This window comes from Corapipo altera, unplaced genomic scaffold (assembly GCF_003945725.1).
Source record: "Corapipo altera isolate COAL_440 unplaced genomic scaffold, ASM394572v1 1, whole genome shotgun sequence".
Taxonomy (NCBI): domain Eukaryota; kingdom Metazoa; phylum Chordata; class Aves; order Passeriformes; family Pipridae; genus Corapipo; species Corapipo altera.
Genome location: NW_020884873.1, coordinates 31,380,921 through 31,406,501, shown reverse-complemented (window position 1 = coordinate 31,406,501; position 25,581 = coordinate 31,380,921). Strand labels below are relative to the sequence as shown.

General features: G+C 38.5%; 1 protein-coding gene across 3 annotated transcripts in view; it reads right to left on the bottom strand.

Moving 5' to 3' along the window:
* Window positions 1–19,188, bottom strand: part of ZFC3H1 (zinc finger C3H1-type containing) — a 41,686-nt gene extending 22,498 nt beyond the window's left edge. For 2 of the 3 annotated variants that reach the window (XM_027655810.1, XM_027655832.1), the window contains exons 1-14: window positions 18,561–19,188; window positions 13,361–13,780; window positions 10,667–10,731; window positions 10,208–10,406; window positions 9,790–10,016; window positions 8,066–8,189; window positions 6,393–6,490; window positions 5,229–5,432; window positions 4,344–4,508; window positions 2,626–2,763; window positions 2,121–2,239; window positions 1,645–1,791; window positions 401–575; window positions 56–187 (exon numbers count right to left, since the gene is read on the bottom strand). In XM_027655810.1, the coding sequence (XP_027511611.1) occupies window positions 56–187; window positions 401–575; window positions 1,645–1,791; window positions 2,121–2,239; window positions 2,626–2,763; window positions 4,344–4,508; window positions 5,229–5,432; window positions 6,393–6,490; window positions 8,066–8,189; window positions 9,790–10,016; window positions 10,208–10,406; window positions 10,667–10,731; window positions 13,361–13,780; window positions 18,561–19,155 (2,808 nt within the window). In that variant the 5' untranslated portion in view covers window positions 19,156–19,188. The remainder of the gene's footprint in view (window positions 1–55; window positions 188–400; window positions 576–1,644; window positions 1,792–2,120; window positions 2,240–2,625; window positions 2,764–4,343; window positions 4,509–5,228; window positions 5,433–6,392; window positions 6,491–8,065; window positions 8,190–9,789; window positions 10,017–10,207; window positions 10,407–10,666; window positions 10,732–13,360; window positions 13,781–18,560) is intronic. The other variant, XM_027655821.1, reaches the window with a different exon arrangement.
* Between the last annotated feature and the right edge of the window lie 6,393 nt (window positions 19,189–25,581).

Here is a 25,581-nt window from a genome sequence, read left to right as displayed (position 1 = left end):
TCAAAATTGCTACTCTTTTTCAAGTACAGTTTGATTTAAGAGCACATTGACTTACTCCGAGATGATCTTGCTCTAGCTTTCGTTTCCCAATTTCCTTACTTGCCACCGCTTTTGCTCGAGCAAGTTCTTCTCCGTATTTCAGTGCCAGAGCTTTTTTTACTGTGACTCGCTGTTGAACTTTATGAATCTTAAAAAAACAAATAAACAAACAAAATACTACAGTAAGGTGCAAATTTACAGATATGACCACATAATAAAATACAATTAGATGAATCAATGAGATATAACTACATGGGAATTAACGGTTAATTCTAAGAAAGCCTACTGCCTCCAAAAATCAGGTTTCCCATTTCAAGGTTTCCAACTCTAGGAAACAGAAACATTTCAGAGTGCAAGTTACATGTTCCTGAAGCCTCTTGAGAAACGCCTTATTAGCATTCAGGATCTTCTCTGTTGCTTGTAGCTGTTCAGCCAGTTTGTTAATTTTATTTTCAGCAATTCGAACATTCTCTCTCTTCTTGGCCTGTTGTTGCAATAAATTTTTCAAGACAGATTCATCCTTCATCAACAGCATTCTAGAAGTAGAAAAGGCACATAATAAGATTTGTTCCAAAGGGGAGCTGCTCACAGCTATCACTGCTCCTCTGAAACCCCACTTATTTAAAAACACAGCTCTCCTCAAGCATCAAAAAACAACAACTGAAGTTTCTCCAGTCTTAACATCCATAATAAATTCTGTTAGTACATTCAGCAAGTTTCAGCATCCCAAGTTCAGCATGCCAGTATAATGCAGATGAAAACATTCTAGTTACAATGACAAGGGAAGGAATGTATGTATGTATGTATCTTTAATACTGTTTTTAATATTATGACACCCAAAACACATGTTCTTGCTTTCTGTTAAGTAACAACCCAGTTCCTCATTAGGACACATACGCACATGAGCAGATTAGAAGCCATAATATTATGCCACAATAGTAGATAAATACAAAAAGCATTAAATGCATTAAAGGAAGCAAGAAAAACACTTGAGTAGATGGTTGTGGATAAAGGGAGGAGGGAAGACTGTCCTTCAATTGATGGCTGACCACGAATCAGTTTGTTCACAAGACCACATAGAAATAATCCAGTGGCAAGAGAAGCTGAGAACAGGATGCAAAGCACTTATACTTTTCCACAGTAACTTGAAATAAGGGTGGGAAACACGGAAGAGGCATGCTAAAAGAGAAAAGCCACACAGGGAAAGATTCAAACAGCATACTTATTCCGCAGAAACACTCATTCATGTATAAGTATATATATACATATATTAAGCATAACTCACTAACTTCAAAGTGTACCAATAGTGAAAAGAACACTCATATTTTCATATTTCATAGTTATTAGGTGGCACAGATCATATTCTAACCACTGAACACAGTTAAAAACAGTCAGAATGACAAACCACACTTAAAAGTTACCAAACACCACACTGGCACTACCACACAATTCCTTTTGCACAGCAATAGAATTAAAGGCTGTATAGCTTAAGACAACAGGAAACTGAACGTTTGCTGTACTTTAAACTAGACGTTAAAAAATATTACTTACTATTTCCATCCTGCTAAGTAAAGAAGGTAGGACTTATGACAGTGAAATACACACCTGTTTTTCTTCAGCTTTGCTTCTGCTTCTGTGACTTGTTTTGTCACTACTGCTATTCTCCCAATTCCATCAACTTCACCATCAGAATTTGCAGGGGATGAATTGTTCCTCAGTGGATCAGACTTAATTAAGCGCTGCTTCTCACGACTGAAACAGAAATGTTAAAAGCAAAGATTTTCAGTAGCTTCAACACTCATTTTGATGTGTACTCCCAATAACTTTAAAATCTTCAAAAAGAGTAGCAGAACAAGATTTAAAGTTAAAAGAAAAAGTACTTTCCACAACTGCAATCAACTACTGTAAGTCAGTTCATAACCAAGGATTTTCTTTAGACTTCTATGTTGTTCTATTAAAAATTGCATGAGAGAAAAACCTGAAGGTTTTCAAACTCAGATTTTCCTTCCAATTACAAACGTAAACTAGTAAAGGGTTACCAATAATACACATTTTACATTAACAATCAAACTCAGTTGTACCTGGCAATCTCTTCTTTTAAAAGTCTGTATTCTATCTTCTTATCTTCTGGTAGAGCCTCTGGAGTTCTCATTGGATCATTTTCTTTTTCCGATTTTGGAGGGGCTTTGATTTTTGATGCCTGTTACAATGAGATTCAAGTCAATACCAGTCACATTGGTTTAAAATACAGCTACCAACTAGCATTTTTAAGAGGCATTTCAGCACAAACTTAAAACTGTGCAAGGCTAGTAAGATCTTTCAGGTCGTACTTTTTGCTTAAGGATGCATTGAATTTTAATTGAAAAAAAAAATCAAACCAAAATATATTACAAATTCTACCTTCAGGATGCCATCCAACAAAAAATTATTTTGATTAGCTTGTGCAATCCAAATTACAATGTAATTGTCCAGACACAAGTAACATATTCACTCTTGCCCATTTCTGATGTAATCTAGTATTTCTTGACCAAATTACAAAGCAAAATCATTACCAAATAAACTTATTAAAATGCTGATAGTGTTTACCTCAACATTTCTCCTTGCTTCTTTTATCATGGATTCTAGTCCTCCAAACACACTGCTAGTTGAGTTAGATGGCTCTCCATCAGACTCACTATCATCTGAGTCATTTAAGGTAACCACAACAGACTTGTGTTTTGGAAGCTGTTGGGAGAATGTAAAGTTTTATAGAAAGAAGAAAAAGTTAGAGGCACAGGTATAACTGAGGACATATTTACTAGAAGACAAAAAGGAGGTTAACTCCTTTTGTTATGGCACATCAATTCCACATAAGAAAAAAAATAAGCATTTGTACATCTCCACTACAAGAAAGTAATACTGTACGTATTTTTGGCACTAAGATGAATGTGCCAAACCTATTCCCAAGTATCTGCAGCATACTTACATCTCCATGGTCATCGCATACAAATCTCAAATTTCTAACTCCTATACCTGTTGAATTATTTCAATTGTAATTAAAGTTATAATCTGTCATTTGCAAGAAATTTTCTCAAATAACTGAGAGGTAACAATCAATCAAATCTGCATTAGAAAAGTGGCAGACACACCAAAACTCCCTCATCTCTCTGCTACACAGTTGTGATGCCTCTTGTCCCACAGTTGTACTTAGTTGACCTTACAGTGAGACAGTTTAATTGGCAGAACAGCAATAGTATGCAAAGAACAGATAAAACAAAATTAATCACTTTTTGCCAAAATCACTAACTTAAAACACTCACTGAAGATCAGATAACTGCCAATTCCAGCACAAAGAAAGATGCAGAAACAAGCAGATAATTTAGATTAACCTCAAACGCTCTGGAATTACAGCTTGGAAAAAAGGAACTTATTTTGCATTCCCAGGACTGCTCTTCTCATATCTCCCACTGTAGGTCTACATGACTTTAGTTATACATTTAACCTTTACCTCAGGACAGAACCTCTTCAAAGCTCTAAGTGGTTTTTAAAACATTAACCCTATCAAAAAAACCCTGCTTGTTAAAATGAAAAATACTCAATTTCCACATTCAGTTCTTTTTGATAGTCTCTTCCTGGACAATTCTTAAAATATGAGTCATATTTACTACTTCTGAATGTAGTAGAGTTGCATCATTTTTGCACGACAATAGGACAGGTAGGTGAAATCTCAGTTTATGTTGGTGCAAGAAGACAGAACAAGGCACTGGTCCACTCCTCACAAATATTCTCATCCATCCACACTCAGACATGGTAACACTGATGCACACACTGTTCACTGAAAAAACTCAACTCCCCTTAGAGGGAAAGTACTTTTTCCCACATACGGTTAGCTTTCTAACCAGTTTTGCATGTTAAATAATTAAGCAGTGGCACTGATGCTCCAGACCCCACTCTCAAAGAAGGAGTAGGACAAAGAGCAAAGATAGCCAGGAGCACGAGAAAGAGCAAGACTACGTCTCCTTTGGCAACAGTGTCTGTGCTAATCTGGAAAAGAACGTAAGAGAACTGTATTTATGATCTTTTAGTTCACTGCATGCTGGTGTGTTTTGATGCTCTCTTAAGCTATAAATTCTTGCTTCAGTGTCAAATTCTTTCCAGAAGAGCATATGGATTACCTAAGTTGTTAATAATTCAAACATTTAACTGAAGCTCCACTTTTCTGTGTCGTATCACTAGAATACCTAAGTCTGAACTTGTTGTTCAACTGAAGTGAGGTCACCTTCAACTCACAGTCTTATTAGTAGAAAGCACCAGTATTTCCTTACTGTGATCACCGCTCGTGGAAGCCTTGGTACTCTAACAAACTTTGTATTTTGCACCCGTGGCTGAGACACAGTATTAATACTGACAGCAGACAGATTGCTTCTTGGTACAGACTGTAAGTTATCTGGAACAGGAGGGGAAGGTGGACCACTGTTACTTGATGTTTCCTAAAAAAGTAAATCAAAAATACGGTCTTAAAAATACACACCAACACAGTTATTTAAAAAGATGTCAGTATAAATGAGATTCTTTCATATATGCCCTGGAATTTGAAATTGGGATTTAGGCAGACTACCCAAATGTATTAGACAAACATTGCAATTCTGCAGTAATATCAAAAAGGCACACAAGAGTATGCCAATTAATCACAGGTCAGTTGCAAAAGATCACAACCTTTTAATAAGGTCAAAACCAATGTATACTTTGAAAACCACAAACTTAGCTTCTCACTCCAAAAAAAATCCCCAAAACAACAAAAAAGCCCCCAAAACCAGCTAACTTCTCCTAACTCCTCTTGCTAGAAGCCTAAAATAAGCTTATTTGTCTTGCTTTCTAATGAGCAGTTGATAAATAATAAACATTTTCTAGCAGAAAATGCCCATTCGCCTGAACTTACTCAATTTTCAGCACCTTGAAGTTTCATAATTTCTTCAGAAATAAACAGTAAGCTACAATTTACAATTCAAAGGATGTTCCAGGGTAGCTTTTGTTTCAGTTTCTTTTAGGGGTCAGAGGGTGATGGAAATTCAGAGACATTTTGTTGATTTCTTTTTTAAAGTGATGAGAAAGGCAGCATAAAACCCCTGTAATCCTCAATCAGCAAGTCACATTTAAGTATGGGTTAAGACTGCCATCTAGAGGCTTACATTCAAAAACCAAAGAAGTACCTCAGCTCTGAAAGCACGTTTGTTGGCTAGAGACTTGAGTAATTCTTCTCTTAGGAGCATCTCTTCTTCCTCTTCCTCATCAGCAAATGGAGGTTTTGGTGGCTGTTCAGGTTCTTCGGGGGGAAGGGGGGGAAGAGGTGGAGGTGTCTCAAGAGAAACACAAGGAATACCCTCCATGTAGAGATGGCTCAAAGACGGTACAGGCTGGGAAGTAAAACAAGGGTTTGAAACGTGAAAATTACTACTGCTTTATGATTACTTAACAGAGGTTGAGACTTAAATTGTTTCATGGCTTAAAAGTAACAAACTGTGACAGTTTAATTAAAATTCAAACTGCATTTAGATCACAGTCAAAGGTTGCCACTAAACAATTAGTAATTACTCACACAAGTTAATGAAAACAACAAGGTTACATCTGGATAGTGGAAGCTGTGGAGACATACAAACTAAATAAGACTTCTGAACCAGAGAGAGTCTAGCCACACAAATACAGTTGACCAGCAGTCTTTAAACAGTTTTATGAATTTGTCTTAGCTAACAAAATTAGTTTCCCTTGGTCAAAAATTCAGAAGTTGTCATGAGAGGGAATGGCAACTTTCTACTGCTTTACTAAGAAGAGTAACAATCATTCAGCAAAGAAAATTAGTGGGGAAAAAAACCCCACACTAATTCTATTTCCACGTGGACTCTGTGGGTGAGAAGACAGAGATCGTACAGTCAAAAAGCACAAAGTTTGAACAAAGACTGATGAGCCATAGTTTTGGTTTTTCCCCCTCTAGGCAAAAAGTCAGAGAACAAGCTTATCTACACATATGGCCTAGAGATAAGAGGCAAAGTCATCTTATGCTAACAGTTCCAATTCATTCTTTTTCCTTATGTACTTCAGACAACTTTTGCTTTCTGTGCGAAAAAGTACAGCTTCTAACAACAAAAAGAAATAGGGAAAACTTACATTAAACAAGAATTGGATCAGCCAAAAGATAGATTAAAAAGAAGTTTTAAAAAAGCAACTCTAAGTCTACCAGACAGTTCAAGGGAGTCATCAAATAGAGAACTGTATCAAAAACAGAATCTAAAGTTAATCTTTACTTTAGCATTATGAATCAGATATAAAATGAGAATTATCAACATTTTCAAAAGCATACTCCTTTCAAGGTTACTTACTGGAATTGGAGGTGGTAGCGGCAAAGAAATTGGTGGTACTGGAGGTGGAAAATATCCTACTGGACATTCAAAGTAAGGAGGTTGCACTGGGGAAGAAGCTGTAATTTAAAAAAAATATTGAGTGTAAGAAATCTGACAGGTATTTACTAAACAGCAACTCATGCTTATACTTCAACTGATTTAATGTAGCAGGAGACAAATGTTTTCACTATGCACCAATTTCAAAAGTAACACCAGACACAGTACAGTGCATTTATTTCTTACATATATGTACATAAAAAGAACTTTTTCTATTTTACATACAATGTGTAAGTACAGCCAAATAGTACTGCTAAGGTAATGACTCAGCCCTCAAACTGGATTTAATTTGCAAGAATTTACCTTTTAAAACAAGCTATCTCAGTCTCCTGATTACTGGCCACCAAAAATACAACACAATACAAACTAGGACAGAAGCAGACCAAATGCACAGCTGATAAATTCTGAAACATAAAACTAGAGTTTGAGATACTTTATCAAGAAAAGATTAATTTAGCTCACAAAGTAGCAGGTGTGGTACTTTAGCAAAGTAACACACAGGGAAGGCTAACAGGAAAGAAGAAAGAAATAAAAAGGAAAAAAAAGGTGGAAGATGTAAAGCACGAGAATAAAAGTAGTCAATCAAGTAGTATGCTTAGTGACGTTTTCTCAATACTCCATATGTTGAGATGGAACACAGAAACCTTAAAATGCATCTCAAACTCAAGAGTCAATAAATGATTTAGGTTGAAAGAGACTTCTGGAATAGATATACGTCCCAGCACAAGGGCTGCCCCCAAAGTCAGACTGCTAAGGGACTTGTCAAGTTCCAAGTATATTTGAGGATAGAGATTCTTCAACACTTCCAGTAAACCTGTTCTAGTATGTGACCATCTTCTGTGCAGTTTTCCCTTATATCTAACCCGAAGTTATTTTGTTACAATTTAAGTGTTGCTCTTAGTCCTTCTGTTGCCCACTCCACTGTAGACTCTGGCTCTGCCTTCTCTGTAACTGCCCACTAAGTAGTTGAAGACAGGAGCAAAAGCTTTCCCACGCCTTCTTAACACAAATTCAGCTCTCCCGGTCTTCTTCCCATCAGCCAAGTGTTCCAGTCTCACAATGAACTCTATGAAAAACAGGCCTGGAACAGTTTCACTTAGTCAAAAAGGTCCTTTGCTAGGCTCTTTCTAGTATGTCACTCTCTTTCTCCTACTGTGAAACCAGAAAGCTGCCACAGTCTCAGTGTTTAACAGCCCCCCTCCAACCCTTCACAGTCACAGTGCAGGTGACAGTTGGTCTCTATCACCCAAAGCCATAGTGCTGTCACTCAATGTTCACCGGGACACCCTCCTCCCCCTTTCTTGTAAAGTTGCTGTCTATCCAGTCAAGAGCCTGGAACTTCACTTCCTGCAACAGCTGTTTGAGAGTGCACAAGAATAAAACCTACAGCACTACACCCTGCAGACCTTAAAAAATACCACTCCAGCAGAGATGGAAAGAGTCAACATTAAAACAAAACAGAATTAGCTCACCTTAAAATGTCAGTTCTAGAACTGAGACATCTCAAATACCTTCTTTCCAAAAGAATGGTTTATTTCCTGCTTTTAACCTATTCTCACCTATCACTCCAGAAGAAAACTGTAAATCAGTCTTACCTGGTGAGTTAGTTTCACTATCTGTATCCATAGCAACTTCATCGTAATTATCATACTGATATATCCCTCCTGCACTCTCTGTAGACTGCTTATCCAAAGACCATCTCAAATCCGTATCTGAAGACTAAATACACAAAGAAAGTATTTTATTTAGCTGGTCTTACATTATTATGTCAGAACAAACCGCTAAGAAGTATATTTTGGAAAAAGGCCCTTACAATTTTGTCTTTTATTGCTTTATAAATACAATTTATTTTTCCTGTGCAAAAAGAACAAACCTTTTAATCAAATCTATTGCACGTAGTGACTGGACAAATTAACAGTTTCAAAACTAGATCTCTTCCAGGATGATGGGGAGAGGGGGTTATGATGGACAGAAGAAATTTTTAAATACCTATTAGGTAATTATATATTTGGTAAACTGGCAAGGTTATATATTTCTGAAACGCTGCAAGAGAATTAAATGCTTTATTATTTCTGTTAATCTGTCATGGCAACTACCAAAAACACTTGAGCTACCCTTCCTAGAAACAGTTCTTAGGCAGAGAATCTCTTTAGTGTCCCACAAGGAGCCATGTACCACTCTGAGACAAGCCCAGAAACTGTCAACTCATAAATCAGATTATTTAAAGAACTCCTAACACTATATGGATGCCAATCAATGTTCAGCACCAAATATATGCAGAACACCTAAGTATGACTTCGTAGATTCCTCAACTTCTATCTTTCAGAGGCATACAGGAGACACTTGGGTAGCTTTTAGGATTCCTACTGTTTACAGTCAAACATTTTTAGTCTCAATTTTCCACTCAGTATTATTATAATTAAATATTTATAATAAAAGACTCTTCTATATCATGACCTCAAACAGGGAGTCCCAGTTCTCTTAGATGCTGTTTCATTTCTCCTTACAGCATCAGTAGCTCCAAGCACTTCAAGCATCAAGCTACAGCAGTTGTACTGCTTCCATGCTGAAAGAATGCTGAAGAAACACTGTCATTTTTTCTGTAATGTACCAATGTTTTAGAGACAGAACATTAGTTAATCAAGTGCCTTTTGCTAATCTCAAAATGAAAGAATGAGAACAGCCTACAAGTGCAGCATTAGGACCACTGCAGTAACTCTATTACTTCATAAATTTCACATTGTCATCCTGTAGCAGGCCTAAAGTAATTAATTATCTTTTGTGTCTGAGCATATGTTATGCCTTGACAAAATAACTGAAATACTACTATTAAAAAATACTACAAAGAAACCAAACCCTCAAACGACATTTCAAAAGAAGCAGGCCACTGAAGTATAGACAGAAAAAGTTTGAAACTGTGGAGAAAAAAACCCTGCAATCCAAGAGAAGAGAGACAAGAAAGTTTCATGGATCAGTTAGTGTTAAATTACAGACTGTTCCTTGATCACAACATCCAAAGTGTCTCTAGGAGAAACATGCTCTACCATTGACTTGCAAATGTACAACTCAGACAAAAGTGATTTTCCAAACCTAAAGGGAATGCCCATCTAGCATGGGATTAAAACACTGTAAATACTGAAATATTTGGAGCTTTTCTTTCATTGTTCTGGTTTGGTTATTCTGGGGGTAGGGACAGCAGGTAGAAAAAAGGGGGAGGACATAGATGGGATGGTGACACATAGAATCAGGTAGGGCAAGACAGAAATCATTCCTGAATCGTAAATGTAACACCTGAACACTATGTAACAAAATTCGTTACCCTGCTTCTTGATCTCCTCTTTCCTCCAACTAGCTTCATAAATCGATTGTACTGCTCTTCTTGATTTGAGAGGTCTCTAATTTTTCTGATTTCTTCTTCTCTCTTTCTTCTCTCCTCTTCTTCTTCTTGTTTCCTCTGATCTTCCTCTTTCTGACGCCTGTCTAGCTCCTTTTGCTGCTGTATCTTTTTTGATGTCTTTGTCTGTTGTTTCCTCACAGTTTGCTTGCCTTTAAATAAAAAGATATATGATTAACTCCACCTTATCTAATTGGTTCCACCTAATCCTAGATTCAAGAGTTTTGAGTAGATATATGGGAGTTTAAACCAACTAAAGGTTCATTGCTCAAGGTTTCAAGAAATAGGGGGTTTTTTGAGGCCATGCCACTGACAGTCATATCAGTAACATTAAACTTATTACCTGTGGCACTAGGTTTTTTGGTCGAATGTGCTTTTGTGCTGGCTTTGACTTTCTGCGTTACACTTTTCATTTTTGTTAATTTTTCTTTGCTTTCCTTCATCACCTGTTGTTCTTTCTGCTGCCATTTTTTACTAGCAGACTGAAGTGCAAGAAGTCTAAGTTGCAACTCAGACATCTCCTCCTCATCATCAAGCAGCTTCTTGAGAAGAAAACAGAAGAAAGGACAAGATAAAAAGTCAATAAACATCATTTAATAGTTTTTTCTTTACAAGGTCTTTTGAAGTCTTTCCCAAATGTTCTTATCAAAAGAAGACTTAAAAATCCTGCTTTACTAATAAGTGTCATTTGTTAAAAATTAACTGCTTCTATTACTGGGACATTTCTAGACTGCCATTTGGAAAAAGGCATCAGAGTATCACAATGCAATCATGCCTCACCTATGGAGGAATACTTCATTACCTTTTCAGATGTAACATTCGAACTGCTAAGCTTTTGCACTGATGTTTGTTCTTTGTCTTCTGTACCTTTCAAAAATAAAAATACCACACTTTTGAGTAAGCTGTTTCTCAAGAGGCAGAGCCACATTAAAATGATATGCAAAATTTAATCTATACAAATTATTTTATGAGTATAATTGATACATAGTCTAAAACAGAATAGCAGATGTACATGTAAGATCACATTAACAAACATTCCCATAAACTGGGCATGTCTGATGAAATCCACATCATCATAACACCATAAGCTCAAGACAGTATTTGTCAGTTCTTAATAATTCTCTGCCTTAAGGTTGGTAGGTACTTCCCCAAGAGGCAGAGAGAAATGAATTTGGAAAGAAGGGAAAAAGAAGACTTCTTGCCATCTGTTTTATACTACCATCTTGTATCAGCTGCTGTCCTGAGTATCTCATATTCCACTGGCAGCTATTTTGAGTAACTGGTCTTTCTTTTGCAGAATTAAATATAAAGGCCCAAAGCTGCAGTAAGAACACACTTGCTCCATTTCACACCAAATGGAAACAGAAAAAGGTTATCCTATATAAATGAATAGTAAACAGTAATGATATCCCACTAAACATTTAGATATTGACATATTAATTTGTTTGACTCCCCACAATATAACCATTTGATTATTGTAATGTATGTACACACTTATTAACATACTGGTTTATATATAACATACATAATGCTGTATATATTGTAGTGTTACATAATTATTATAGTCAATAATTATTAATATAATTGATGGCAAATATATAATTACATAATTTTATTTAACCACAGATATATATGTTTTATGCACCAGAGGAAGGAATTACACATTTAGGGACGTTTGGTGTTCTTCTCCTATATTAGTCTTTCTTCAAAGAGAGATTCCTTCCCATAATTCAAATTGGTAGAAAATAAATTTGCAGTCTGTACAGTTTTCACTCTTCCTAACATTTTATAAAAGGCACTGTTTAAAACATATCAAGACATTACACCTAAACAAAAATGAAACTCAAAAAATGCTACAGGTCTGTAGAAACATCCAGTACACCATTTAAATATAATAGGAAAATCAAGTTTTGCTGATTTCCCAAAACATGCATAATCATACAGCATACATTTACTTGATACACGTGAATTTGCAAAAACTCAAATCAGATGAGTTTTTCCTTGGAAGGCTGTATTACACTGCCATAAACAGGCACTCATACATAATCTCTCTGCTTTCAGATCATTCACATGTCATGCATTTGAGCAGCACGCAAAAATTAAATGCTCTTAATATGCATCTATTAAAGTATATATAATATACATATAGGATAGTATATAATATATATAGTATATATATTATCTCTATATACTATAGCATCTATTTTCACTATTGTATGAACTGTATTCTCAGTTTCAGTACTGTTACATTTTGAAGTTGGATTTTTTTCTGAGACTGTTTTGCTTTTTAAATAGCTGGTTTACTCCTGCCCTGCTATGTTGTCTTCCCGTAGGCTACTAGTTCTTCTTCTATGGCAAAAATTCATTGGTTTTCTTCATGTCTGCCAATAAAAACTATATTACCTCTTAAAGAATATCAGAATTATTTTTTCTTTTTATTAATAGGAAACACACAAGAGGGAACAATTACCTAGAATGAGGTGGTTTGATTACTAATTATCAGTTTTCTCTTCTTTGCTTTATTGGTTCTGTCTTCCAAATTCTCATTCTGAAGTTACACATAAGTCATTCTGACTTTCAGTGCTCTAGTCCTACCGTTCTTCACATTCCTAATTACACACCAGTGCTCTTAATCCACTCATTCACTGTCTCTTCCCACTCAAATTGGTAGTTGACACACACTGACAAATTACTTAACATCAGATGACAAGTGATATCCACAAGCACCACCCTCAACCACAGCAAACACTTACTAGAACTACATGAAGCCTTAGAGTAGGGAGCTGAAGTCAGCTGTCTTATTTTGCTTCAGACTTCGTAGTAAGCTCAGGGACTTTTACCACAGGTCAGCTGGACACAATCACTTGTTTCTCATGAACTGGTTAATGGATCTGAGCAATTACACTCTTTGGTCTGCAGTCCAGAACTATCTTTGACAAGACACTTACTCTACCCTTTGGCTGCATTTCTTACACAAACCTTTTCTGCTCCTGGCCTATGATTTCTTCACTACTCGTGGACATCAATAATGATCAAAATAATCCTGGTGAAAATATCTTACAAAGACTAAAGAAAGCAAACAAAGATGAAATGCAGAAAAAGAGGTCTCTAAATGTTCTCTTTTCAGCTAAAAATTAACCACATTTTGCTTCTGCAAGAAAGAACAAGGGAAAAGCAGAAGTAAAACTTTCAGTGAAAAGTCAACCATTTCTACCGTGAACAGCAATTAAAACCTTCAAATCTTGTCCTCATGCTTTCTGCCAAACTATCAGTCCAAGAAAATACATTATTTAAAACAAAAAAAAATTAATAACATGCTACCAAGCATGTTTATGTAATTGAAGGAATTACAAAACACAAAAGTACATTAAACCTTTAACTTAGAAATTTTAACATTTTCATAAAGTAAAATCTTCCCCAACACCTAATAAATACTATGATAATAATAGCAAGCAAATAGAACTTTACAAGCTAAAACAACTTTACAAGTATTTACCTTGGCCAGATTCTGTAACTTCAGATTTTTGCAAGGACTGTTTCATTCCTTCTTTGCCTTTTTTTAATCTGCTCCTCTCAGCTGGAGTAGGCAGCTTTTGTCTGAGAGGTTTCAGTTCAAATGCCTGAAAGCCCATAACCGGATTTTTCTCCTCAGGAGGTACTTCTTTTACAGCATCCGTTTTAATACTGTCACTTTCTACAGTTTTTTGGTCCTCAGTGTCCACTGTTTTATCATCATCTTGTTGTTCATTTTCTTCCCTGTTGCTCAAAGCCAGTCTTTCATCTTTATTAATGTGTTCAAGTTCTAATTGTATCTGCTTATACTTCAAGAGCAGATCCTCAAAACTTTCTTCCACAGAGCTTTCATTTTTAGAAGAGTAGTTCTGTTTTCTAGATGGGGACCTTCCAAAAGTTTTGGCTGAATTACTGGTCAAGAAATTTAAGACAAGAACATGTATAACCTTAACACAGTGGTGATAGTACCACTGAAGACTAAATTAAGACAAATGTAAATTAAGATCATTCTATTACATTTTTGTTTTACCTTAAGGCTAGCTTGAAAAATATCCTTTATAAATACAAACAGCATGAAAAACATATAACCATTATTACATATTGACAGCTTAAATAAACATTTTCTCAAACCAACAATTTCAAATATCCTACTTAAGACAAGAAGGTAATGAATTGCTGAAAAGTCTTCTCTTTTGCTCGCACCATCCTCCCAGAAACAACAGCTATAATGCTGAGACTGTTCCCTATCACAGAGTCAGACTTCAAGTGTTCATAACTCAAGTATTGATTCCCCATCTGACATTCTGAAGAAGACTAGTTAAATTCATTCTTATTCATTTTATCCTTTCATAAAATGCTACATCTGGCCATAGCACAATTATACACTGCAGTAAATCTAGCTCAGCAAAAGCACAGAAGAATCAATCAACAACTGCAGGGAACTTAAAGTGACTAGAGACTTGCAGTCAAAACACTCAAAAATGCTAGAGAGGATTGGGAATTACTAATTACTCAGAAAAGATTGCCCACGCATGCCCAAGGGATAGACCTTCTTAACAACGTGCTGTCAAATACAGGCGATGGAAATATTCTTAGGCAATTGTACCCAGAATAAAAGTTCTCAATATTAGAGGTTCAATTCCTCTCACCTTAACCTGACACTTGAAAAATAATCACGCTCCAGAGGAAATCTTTTAGGATACCAAGCCAGGTTTGACTCAATCAGCTTTCAGTATCAACCTCACTGTGATAACTGCTGACTCAGACCCAGTTACGTAAAATGCTTTTTTATCAACATCATCCCTTAAAACAATAAATGGACTAAAACTGAAAGCTAAAATAGGTGTCAGATATGGCAAATAAAGGCACTGAAGAAATGAGGCTGCACACACACACAGAATTTGATTTTGGGATTTCTCCACAGATCTTTTTCAGCGTTTCCCTTTTATTTATATTCTTTTATAAGCAGAACCTGGTCTTGTCTTTTAGTTAAGCAGAATTCCTAAACTAGTGTTTTGATTCCACACATTTACACTTGCATCATGTGGTGGCTGTGTCCCACCATGAGAAAAACATACAGACCATTAAGTGGTTTTCCACTTTGAGAAACACAGCATTTTCTCTGTCAAAACACTTAGCCAAGGTCAATCCAACTTGGTTCCAATTAACTAAATGCAGGTGCAGACTGACTCAGCTTGTTCCCACATCAGACACACTGAATTCTGAAGAAATGAACCTTCTATTTGTCTTCTGCTCATAACATGCATCAAACTACTTGGATGTTTCACTGTGTTAAGTTCTAACATAAGTATGAAGAATCTTGATATGCATCCTACAAAACCAACTTCCGTAATACCAGCAAACGTTTTGTTATATGATACTTTCTCATGTGTCAGCCCAAAAAGGATAAACTACCAAAGATAAACTACATCAAATCCAGAAAGCAATCAAACAATCTATAATTTGGCTGTAAATACTAAAAGCTGTGTGCAGTATAGCACCAAATTATGCAATAACCATATTTGCCAAATTCACTTCCAACACGCTTCTACTTTCAAAAGGCCAGCTATATTAGTGATTTTGTGAGTCACAGGAAATTCAGAAGCTAATTAAGTGACAATATAATTTATAAAAATAAGTAACTACTATTTGATATTGAAATCCTTCAATAGCTTCTAAAGTCACCTAGAGTTGGGTAATAAGACAAAATTTTGCGATGGTTTCTGTGCTCAGGATAATACAATCATTAAAGCTCCCACAATGATGTTAACCAGAAATTCTGTGGTTTGCATATGTAGAAAATTTTTATATGTGGTTCTACACACAGAATGCAAGATTCCATGGAGTGCTGTGAAAGGTAGAGAAGCATATATATATTAAAACAATTGTGCTTCAATCAACTCAAGAGAAACATCATCCTACAACCAAAAAAAAGGACTAACTGAAGAAACTGGGAAACTGGGGGGTTAGAAACAAAGAAAAATGTACACTGTTAAGAGTTCACAATTCAATGCAAATAGCAAGTCCCATTCTGGTTCCATATTTCAGACTCAAATTCCACGCAAGAATTACTGCAGAATGATTATCTAACAGCTTCATATTAAAGTTGCCAGGAATTAAAAGAGAAAAGCCTATTAAAAGCTAAGAATTCTTTAAGTGTTCCACTGTGTCCTTTACTCCACTTACATACATATTCCTACAAAACATTGTGCAAAGCACTAGTTCCAAGGACAAAGCAAGTAAGCAATTTCTGTCTTACCAGACTATGTTGGTTTAATCCCAGCCGGCAACTCACTACCACACAGCCACTCTCTCACTCTCCCCTCCCCTCCATACTGGGGACTCAGAAAAAGCTAATGTGGGTTGAGGTAAAGTGGGTTGAAAAAAGAATGGTTTAATAATAGAAACCAAGTAAAATTATAATTAAAAGAAAGATAACAAAAAGAGAAAGCAGAATAAAGCCCAAGAAAGGCAGGTGATACACAATACAAGTGCTCGCTACCCACTGACAGATGCCCAGTCCGTCCCCAAGCAGACACCAGTGGCTCCCAGCCAGTTTATACACTCGCAATGACATTCTGTCGTATGGAATGTGACTTTGGCCAAGTCTGGGTCTCAGTTTTGCTCACTACCAGATTCTTCTGCATCTCCTTGCTGGAAGATCACAGGACACTGAAGCCCTTGACTTAGTGTAGGCACTACTCAGCAAAAACTAAAACATCACTGTGTTACCAACATTATTCTGGTACTAAATTGAAAACATAGCACTATACCAGCTACTAAGAAAATTAACTCTTTCCCAGTCAAAACCAGGACTCAGCCTCTTAAAACATTTTACTTTCCTGGGGGACTTCAAACACAATTCCGGGCCACGAGCCTCCCTGTGCCAGCTGATATAAAAGTCTCTTCTGAAATCACATTCCAATAAACTACACCCCTACTCCATTAATATTAGCAACACGGAGGTACCTTAACATTTAGGAATTCTTAATATTGACTCCTTTAGGTGGCAAGGATATGAAAAATACAGAAAGGAACCTGTATCAAGAGAAAATCATAGGCCTTCTTTAACTATGTGATCCATAAACTGAATACTTACTTATTAAAGAGCAAGAATATTAGAACATTCTCTACCACGTTTAAACAGAAGACTGCATCTTAAGTATCGGGAACAAAAATACTTCCAATTTCCTCATTTTCTACTTTCAGTTTGAAAATAGAATTAGTAGTTTCTAAAAGTTCTTTTCATTAAAAGTGAGAAGGAAACTCTGTATCAGTATTAACAAATATTGTAGGGTCTGTTTAGGAGAAGAGATATATTTGCCCTGAAAATTATCTGAAAATTACTCTTTAGGCAGAAAAGTAACCATCTTCAGCTACTCAGAGCAACATCGCAAATTACAAGCCTTAAAATCTGTTTTCAGCACTAGAATTATCTTACTGTGCAACCTTGGGCAAATCAGTTCTTCACTTGCTGTCGCTCAAGATAGCATCCTTAAATGAAGAGTTCCAACGAAGACTTCAGTAATGCTGTAACTATACCAGACAAGATTAAATAAAAGCATCTCTATCACTAGTTTACATATTCCATCCACATTTAAACAAATGAAAAAGTTACATGGATAAATAATCTTGTATCTGAAAGAATACAAGGATCCAAGGAGTAGCTTTTAAAGCCTTAAGTGCTGCCACAAGTCGGGAAAACTCCTGCTCCCAGGATCAACCAGCATAGTCAAGCAAACACATATCCTGTGACTATTGGTATGGAGGACAATAAAACACTGCAAAATTCTGGAGAATAGGATTTAACCAGCATCTCTCTGAGTGGTTTGTACACTTGTTTACATTTTCAGTCAGGCAACAATGAAGTTACATCAAGTAACCAGGCTGCCCTAAGCTACACTCAGCATCACTTTTTTCTGTTTCTTCCTATAGTAAAAAAGAAAAAATTTGGGGAGCTTTTCCCAACATTTTCATTCGTAAAAGGACAAAATATCAGAACTCTATTCCTACACAACTTTAAGAATAGTCAGTGGAGAACATCCTACAAGGAACGGTGACTATGGCTTTCCTTTGAACACCCATATAAAACACATCTCGCGAGTGCAGACCCAGTTCAACTTAGCTAATACTGACTAAAGCTAAACCTACGTGTAACAGCCTCTGAAAGGCAGGAAGCAAAAATGAAAAAAAAAAAACCAAAACCACAGTAGATCCTTCATTTCCCAATATAGGAAATTAACAAGCTCAGAGTTTTAGCTTTACAACTGTGACTCTAATTATATACATTAAAACTGCCACACCAAAGACTGACCCCGCTTCACAATATCTGCACTTCGGGCTAGAAAAGGAACCGCCCGGGATCCAATCGACAAAGGCTTCCTCCCAGGCTACGCTTTTTCTTTTTCCCTACACGGGACCGATCGGTCAAGTCGCAAGCCAGGTCACGGCGGTAATCCGGATTCCCAGCAGCCTGGAGCAGGGCTGGCTGCCCCAGCCAAACCCCGGGATTGGCACGGGAACCTCCCTCTCCGTTATCGCCGCGGGAGTCCCCCTCCCAGACCAGGAGGGAAACGCGTCCCCTTCCCAGAGCATTCGGCCACGTAGCGCGGCACCGCCACACCCAGCCCCACCGCAGCAGCTCGGTCTCCCCGCCCCCGCTCCCCCCCAGGTCTCAAGGATACATTTCCGAGGCGAGGGCTCCCTCCAGCCCTGGCTGCTACTGAACCCGGCGCCACTACCCCCTCCGGGCGGCCTTCCCGGAGGGTTGCTTGGCCGGTCGCTGCCGTCTCGGCTCCGGCCCCAGCGCCCGCCGCCCCGGTACGGCCGGCCTCGGAAGCGGAACCGGTCCAGGGCGTTGTGGCTGCGCTCCCAGAAGGAGAGCCGGGGGCCCGGCTCCGAGTGAGAGCCCGGCGGCATCCGCGGCGCAGGCGGGTGGGAGCGGAACGAGTCCTTGGGCCGGTACCCGCCGTGGCCGTGCCCGTGGCCCGTGTCGGGCGGGGGCTGGTGCCGTGATCGCGGGAAGGGCCGCCCGGGGGAGGAGGACACAGAGCCGCTCCCGTGGAGCCCGGGGGGCGGACGGCGCCTCGAGTACGGCCTGCTGCTGCTGCTGCTGCCGCTGCCACCGCCGCGGCTGCCGCCGGACTGGGAGCCGCCGCCGCCGCAGGGCCCGAAGCCGTTGTTGTCATCGTCGCTGATCTCGCCGTCTTCCAGCTCCCCTTCCTCCTTCGGAGAGAGCCCGCTGGGGTCGGGCGCGGTCGCCGCCTCCGCGGCCGCCATGAGCCCACGACAACGGTCTGGGCGCGCCCTGCGCCCCCCTGCCGGCCCGCGCCGGCTCTCGCGAGACCACGCCCCGTTCCTCCGGCCCGGGGGGACAGCGCCGTGCTGCGTAAGAAAAGGGGTGGGGCAACTCCCCCAGCGCGGGGCATCCTGGGTGATGTAGTTCTCTGCTAGCACGGCAAGGCTGTGAGAGGTGGGGGGCGGGGAAAGCCGGAGGTTCAGCCTATAGCGTGGCGGCGGCACGGGGCGACCGCCAATGGGGGTACGACCCGCCATCTTGGTAGAGGAGGCAAGGGGGAGGCCGCCATCTTGTTGAAGGACACCACGCTGCGTGAAGAGGCTTGTGTCACATGGCGGCCGCAAGAGTGTCAATGGCAGCTCCCCTTAGCGCTGTCCGGGCTACGCCAACCACGGTGTTTCGGGGCTTGGGGTCTCCTGGGTGCTCATTGAGGGTGCTGTTTACCCTTTGGTGGGGCCCTTGCCCTCCTGCCCCCCTCCCCCAAACAGAACCCAGGCTTCTAAAGAAGAGAAAACAGCCGATTTTCAGACATTAGCCCCCCCACACCCTTGCAGCAGCTAAACTGCTGTTAGAATATTTAAGAAGGAGTTTTCTGCAAAGCTGTCCAGACCCATAACTGCTTGGAAACTCAGATAGGCCCTAATGGCTTTTGTGACAGAAGTGACAAATGAGCACTGGAGAGGGTAAAGCAATTACATAAACACCTTCAAGCATTTGTTTTATTTTCATATCTCAAAGTAGCATCCTGTTACTCCTCATAACAGAGTTTTGAGAACTAGTACTGCTTGCCACAGAAATGTACCATATGTGTAACCAAAGCCTCCATTTAAAGAAACCAGCCAAGCCAAATAAAGAAACAAGAAGGGAACTGAAGCAGCCAGGCAGGCAACACCAAGTCACTCTATAACCACTCTACAACCCAATTGTCTTGAAGCCTTTCATAAGGCGGTCACTTAGAATTTTGGGGGTTCCAAACAGAAAAGACCTCCAAAGACCCTTGGCAAAGCCCCTCAGAGACCTTATGTGTATATGCTAGTAAGTGTTGTCACAAGTCAGGAATATGTAACAGAAGTGCAGGGAATGAAAATGAATACTCTCGCAATGTAAATTTATAAGGTGTAGTGAAGATACCTCTGTGTGAACATTGGCAAAATGATTACCAGTGCACCTAGCATGATGAAATCATCCAGCACGCTGTAATAAAGAAAGCTTGCCTGCTAAAACTCAATTGAGTTTCAGACGTTTCTTTTAAGTGCCACTTTTAGGCAACACTACCTTGTTGGTTGTTTAGGGATGCAGCATCCTGCCAAGGTGCTGATTGATGGCTTTTTGGCATGGAAGGAGAAACCTAATTTTAAATAAAGCCTTTCTAAGTGGGATTGGTGTCTCCGGGAAAATTCACAAAACTTGACTTTTTAAACTTCTAGCACAGTCCCTGAGAGTTCCTTTTCAATTGTCACGCATGCTAAATGTCTTTGCAGATTTGCCATGGTTCTCAAACTTGGAGAAAGAAGGCTGCCTCTTTGTGGTTTTCCTGAAGGTGAATTATTAAAGTGGTTTGGTGGGGTTTTTTAGTGAATAATGTGCTATAAAATCACAAGCACCAAAATAAAATTTAGGATCATATTACTATTTTTTTTCTTCTTTGCCTTTCTCCCTAGATTTTCTTTAGATCCAACTAGAATAGAGAGAGTGAATAATGTATATGCTTTGTAAAGACCAAAACGTTGTGCCAAGAAAGATTACTTTTCTTTGCTCAAAACACTTTTCACCCTCTTTTTTTGACCTAACTGGACGAACTATGACTTACCTTCATACAGTAAGGGTAGAGTAATGGAATGTGTATCTCATGTTCTAAATTTCTCTAATGTCCTCTGATTAAAAAAGTGTAGATTCTGTGAAGATATTTACAGGGAAGAATGAAGTAAGTTCAAAGTTTGTTGCTTCCGTCCTTCCCCCTTCCCTTCCCCCAGGTATCCATCATTCTGCAGTAGTGTGCTATTTGTGTCAGTACTTCTGTTTAAATAATTGGGATCTCTAAGATCAGGCTTACACTATTTTACATAACCCACAACACTAAAACATATGCAAATATGACACAAGACCTACTGAAAACTTTCTGAAGTAGCAGCTGGAAGTCAAGCAGGTTTCCTAAACATTGCTAGGTGCCTATGTCCGTGTCTGAAATCTAATCCACTGTAGTTACAAAGAAGTTTCAGTATCACTACATAAAGGTGCAGAAATTTCCCTCCCAGCACACATTTCCTACTTGGGCATCCCCAGAACTTTGCATATCTGTTTCCTGTTTCCTTTGTACAGTTGCCTTTATTTCTAAGTATTTTCACACACCAGAAGGAAATTAGTATTAGTATCTTCTAGACTGGGAAGGAAAATTAGTATTGGCAAAACAGCAGCTGTTTATGGGAAATTAACCTGATGTGGGTATTCCCACTCTGTTGTTTCTGCGTATTTGCCTATTGTTCATCTAACAAGTGTGCTGTATTTATTCAACAATGCTATATGATCTGTACTATAAATTTCTTGCTGAGGCACTTAACCGTTTGTAAAAGAAGATCCTGAGAATCTTCCAGTGGTTTTGCATATCCTGTGGTATCATATGTCCCTTCTTTCATTTCAGTCATCTGATACTGCCTGCTTTTTGCTGTCATCCAGGGTTATCAGGCAAGTAATTCTAAATTTTCAGGAAGAAGCAGATTCATCACAGTCAACAGAAAAATTGATAGTTTTAAATTCTTTTCTGTAAAGAGAATAAAATGACACCTGTAAAAAGAATGTGTTTTTCTGATAGTTTTGGTACCTACACATTTGAACAGAGGCCATAAGCATTCAAAAACTGCAAGGGAGCTGCCATTCAAATAGAAAACATTAAGAAACTTTCTTGCTTATGGCATGGATAATAGACGAAAAAATTTTGTAATGTTTCATTATGTCTAAAAATGTGTAAATTTAAAAGAAAAAATTTATTTTAGCTGAATGTGACTTCATGCCTTTGAAACATTATATTGCTGCAGAAGAAGAAATTTTTGTATTAAATACTAACAATTTTTTCAGTAAAGTACAAATTGAATAATTTAAAATATAGGAAAGCATACATTTTAATACTGGAGCATGGAATTTGATTTGTTTCAAAGTCTGAAGCAGAAAATTACTGACATGTTTATCATTCAATTATAAGAAGTAAAGTGAACTTTGTTTTTACAGAAGCCCCATATGAGTTATAAAGACTGGGCCATATTTCAGAATATAAAAGACATTTTGTATCTTTTGGTACTGTAAGGTTTGACTGAAGCTAATTGAATGATTGTTTTTGTTCTTCCTGCATTGCAAGTGTCAATTACAATCATAGGTTCAGGGGGGATCCCCCTGCTGGTGAGGTAATAAAAATAAATGTATTCTTTGCATTTTTGTGGTTGTTCCTGTGTTCTGCCTGTGCCAGCTGATACAATGTTCAGTTAATCCATAATTTGGCACTGCGGTAGTTGCACAACTTCATGTCATTTTGTTGTTCTGTTTCTTCTGGATTTTCTTTTTGTCCTTTTTTTTTTTAACAGAAACCTGTGTGAAATCTTCCAAAGAAGAAAGCAGTTTCTATCCAAGAAGGAACATCCAACTTCAAAATAAACATTAAGTATAAACAAGTTTTATTGAACACAGTTAATTATCTTCAAAGGCATATGAAAGTAAAAAGAAGTAAAAATTAGAGGAAACAGTAAGTTTGAAGAAAAGAACAAAGAGTCACATTCAAACTGCAGGCAGAGCTGCACAGTAAATGATAGAATTAAATACTTGCCTCATTATATGCTTAAAATCAAATAATATTTTACCAAGAGATATATCTGAGCAAATTATATTAAATGCCTTAATGAATATTCCCTTGGATGTGTTAAAATTACAAGGTATAAATATGAAATATTTATATGAGATAGGAGATTAAAATGAGATATTTTGAACAAGACTATTTATAAAAGCTTTTCAAATAAAAAAGTAGACTGTAATCTTGACTTTGGTATTTATGGTGAGTTAATGCTAAAATATGAATCAGTCACATTGATATGCTCTCAGACATTCATTTGGTGATGAGAAAAATCTAATTTTTATGACTGTTCCATTATTCAGTACCTATCAGTTACTAAAGAAGACTTTTTTAAAATCTGGAAGATGTGAGAATGTGATTTTAGGTTTTCACATCAGGTATTAATAGTCTGATGAAAGAGCTGGTTCTGAGAGTTCTGTCTTTTACAAAGTGCATACAAGAAGCTTTTTTCTTTTGGAAGAGACTTTATTTTTAGGAACATAAAATAATCACTGTAGGTAACTTCAGACATAACACACTCAAGTAGCAGTTAACTTCCTCCTGTTAGATGTTGCTGAAAAGAATGGCAGTTTCCTCTAGGGAACCTCAGCACCCTTTATCCTCAGAGGTTTTGTTATAGGTTAGAAATCCGAGGGGGGGAATTTTTCTTCCCCCTGCCTCCACTGTAGGAAAGACGGAGTTTCCGTAGGAAAGACGGAGTTTGAATGGAAAGAGGGGGACAATTAGCTTTACAAAAGAACCTAGCTGGCCGAACGCATTCCTAACGTATGGCCCATCAGAGAGTGGGGGGAGAGGGGAGGAGTTTTGGGGGAGGGGTTTGCTGGCTCTTCTCAGAAGGGAGAGGTCACTTTTGGCTGAGCTCTCGCTCTGGGATGGAGATGGGGGTCTTGCGTGCGTGCTGTTGGAGAGAAGGCCTGGAGGCCGGTCTTTCTGGCTTCTCGCCCTGGTCAGCCGTGACTGCTGACCTTGACTTGTGGGCAGGCTGTCTTTGTCTCCGGCCCGGACCTGCTGCGTTTTCATCGGAGAGTTTTTGTGCTTACTGGGAGAAGAAAGGAGGAGCCTTGGGACACCGTCATCTGAGGACAACAGTGAGTTCCGTGGGGGTGGACTGTTTTCCTTTCCCGCTTCTTCCATTGGGGGAAGGGTCCCCATTCTCTTTTCGGCTTCTCCCACGACCCGAGATCACCCTCCAGACCCCTCCCTCCCCGCGCGGTGACCGCCAGAGCCCAACAGCGCCCCCTGCAGGTCAACACAGAGCACTGCAGGCTCTGCACCTCCAGCGATCCAACAGCGCCCCCCGCCAACCGTGATTAGAACTGCGCTAAAGGACAGAGAAGTATTCAGACCTTTTTCTTTTGTTTGAAGGGGACTTTTTGGTACAGGACTATTGTCTAGTTTTTTTGTGTTCTGTTACTGTTTTTGCCAACATACGTATATCTTTTAAAAAAGGGTTGTTATTTCTTCTGTTTTTCCACACTTCTTCGATTAAAGCCTCTTAATTTTGAATTTACAATTGCTGAGAGAGAGAAGTTTGGCCTATCTCATAACTCATCCTCTTTAGCAAACATACCAGTCTCTTTGAACTGAGACAGGTTTTCAACTGAGGATCCTGTGTTGGTACTGGAGACTCTACACAAGCCTTTCAGTAGGACTCCTAAAAGTGAATAGCATGTTGAGGAGCAGTAAACAAGCAAAGTCAGAAACTGAACCATAGAACTAGTGCCCTCTTTAAGGCAAAGAAGACTGTAGGCTTTTTCTGTTGAGTTTGTATTGTAGTTGATTTGTACTTGTACACCTAGTCCAAGGTGAACCCCAAAAATTGTGGTGTGTAATGCTTTTTTTGCCCTTTAATGGGATGATTTGTGTTCTTTCATTCTTTAAATTGTGTACATGGTTGATTATAGTTATTTATGTTGCTATTTACAGTGTGTGGATGCCACAGCCAGGTTAGAGATACTTAACAGATCAACTGTCTGTGGTAACTTTTTACACTTGGATATATACGCAAGTACATATATAGAAGATTAAGTTGCATTGTTTTCCATGATTTTGATATTTTCATGGTTTTTCCTCAGTGCTTTTTAGATACTTCAAATATTCCTTAAAACATAAAATCTAAACTAAAAGCTCAGAATAGCATGATTTAAAATAATATAAGCAATTGTAACTTTTCTATTTGACAGATAAATAATGCAATGGGTTTGGTTCCATGCAGAACGTTGGAAGGAGAAAGAGTGAAAAAATACACTTCACGTTAATTTCATACAATTATTTTAGGTTTTTTTCTGATGAGGAGTGTGAAATTGTACTGTAGCATTGTAACCTATGTATGAAAGGTAGAGTACCATTCTTTTTGTTAAAAACACTTTAGAAACATATAGAAGCAATATCCTATCATGTCCTGCAGTTTTGAGAATTACTCTGTCCCAGGTGGCATGTTGCATTTGCTTTAAAGTAACAAGTATTCCCAGGTGCAAGTAATCCCAGTTGGTGAGTAGGAGTTAAAGCTTCATGCATGTCTTTATTGTATCAACTTGGATCGGTTCCCAGTTGTTCTCTGTGAGGATGACCT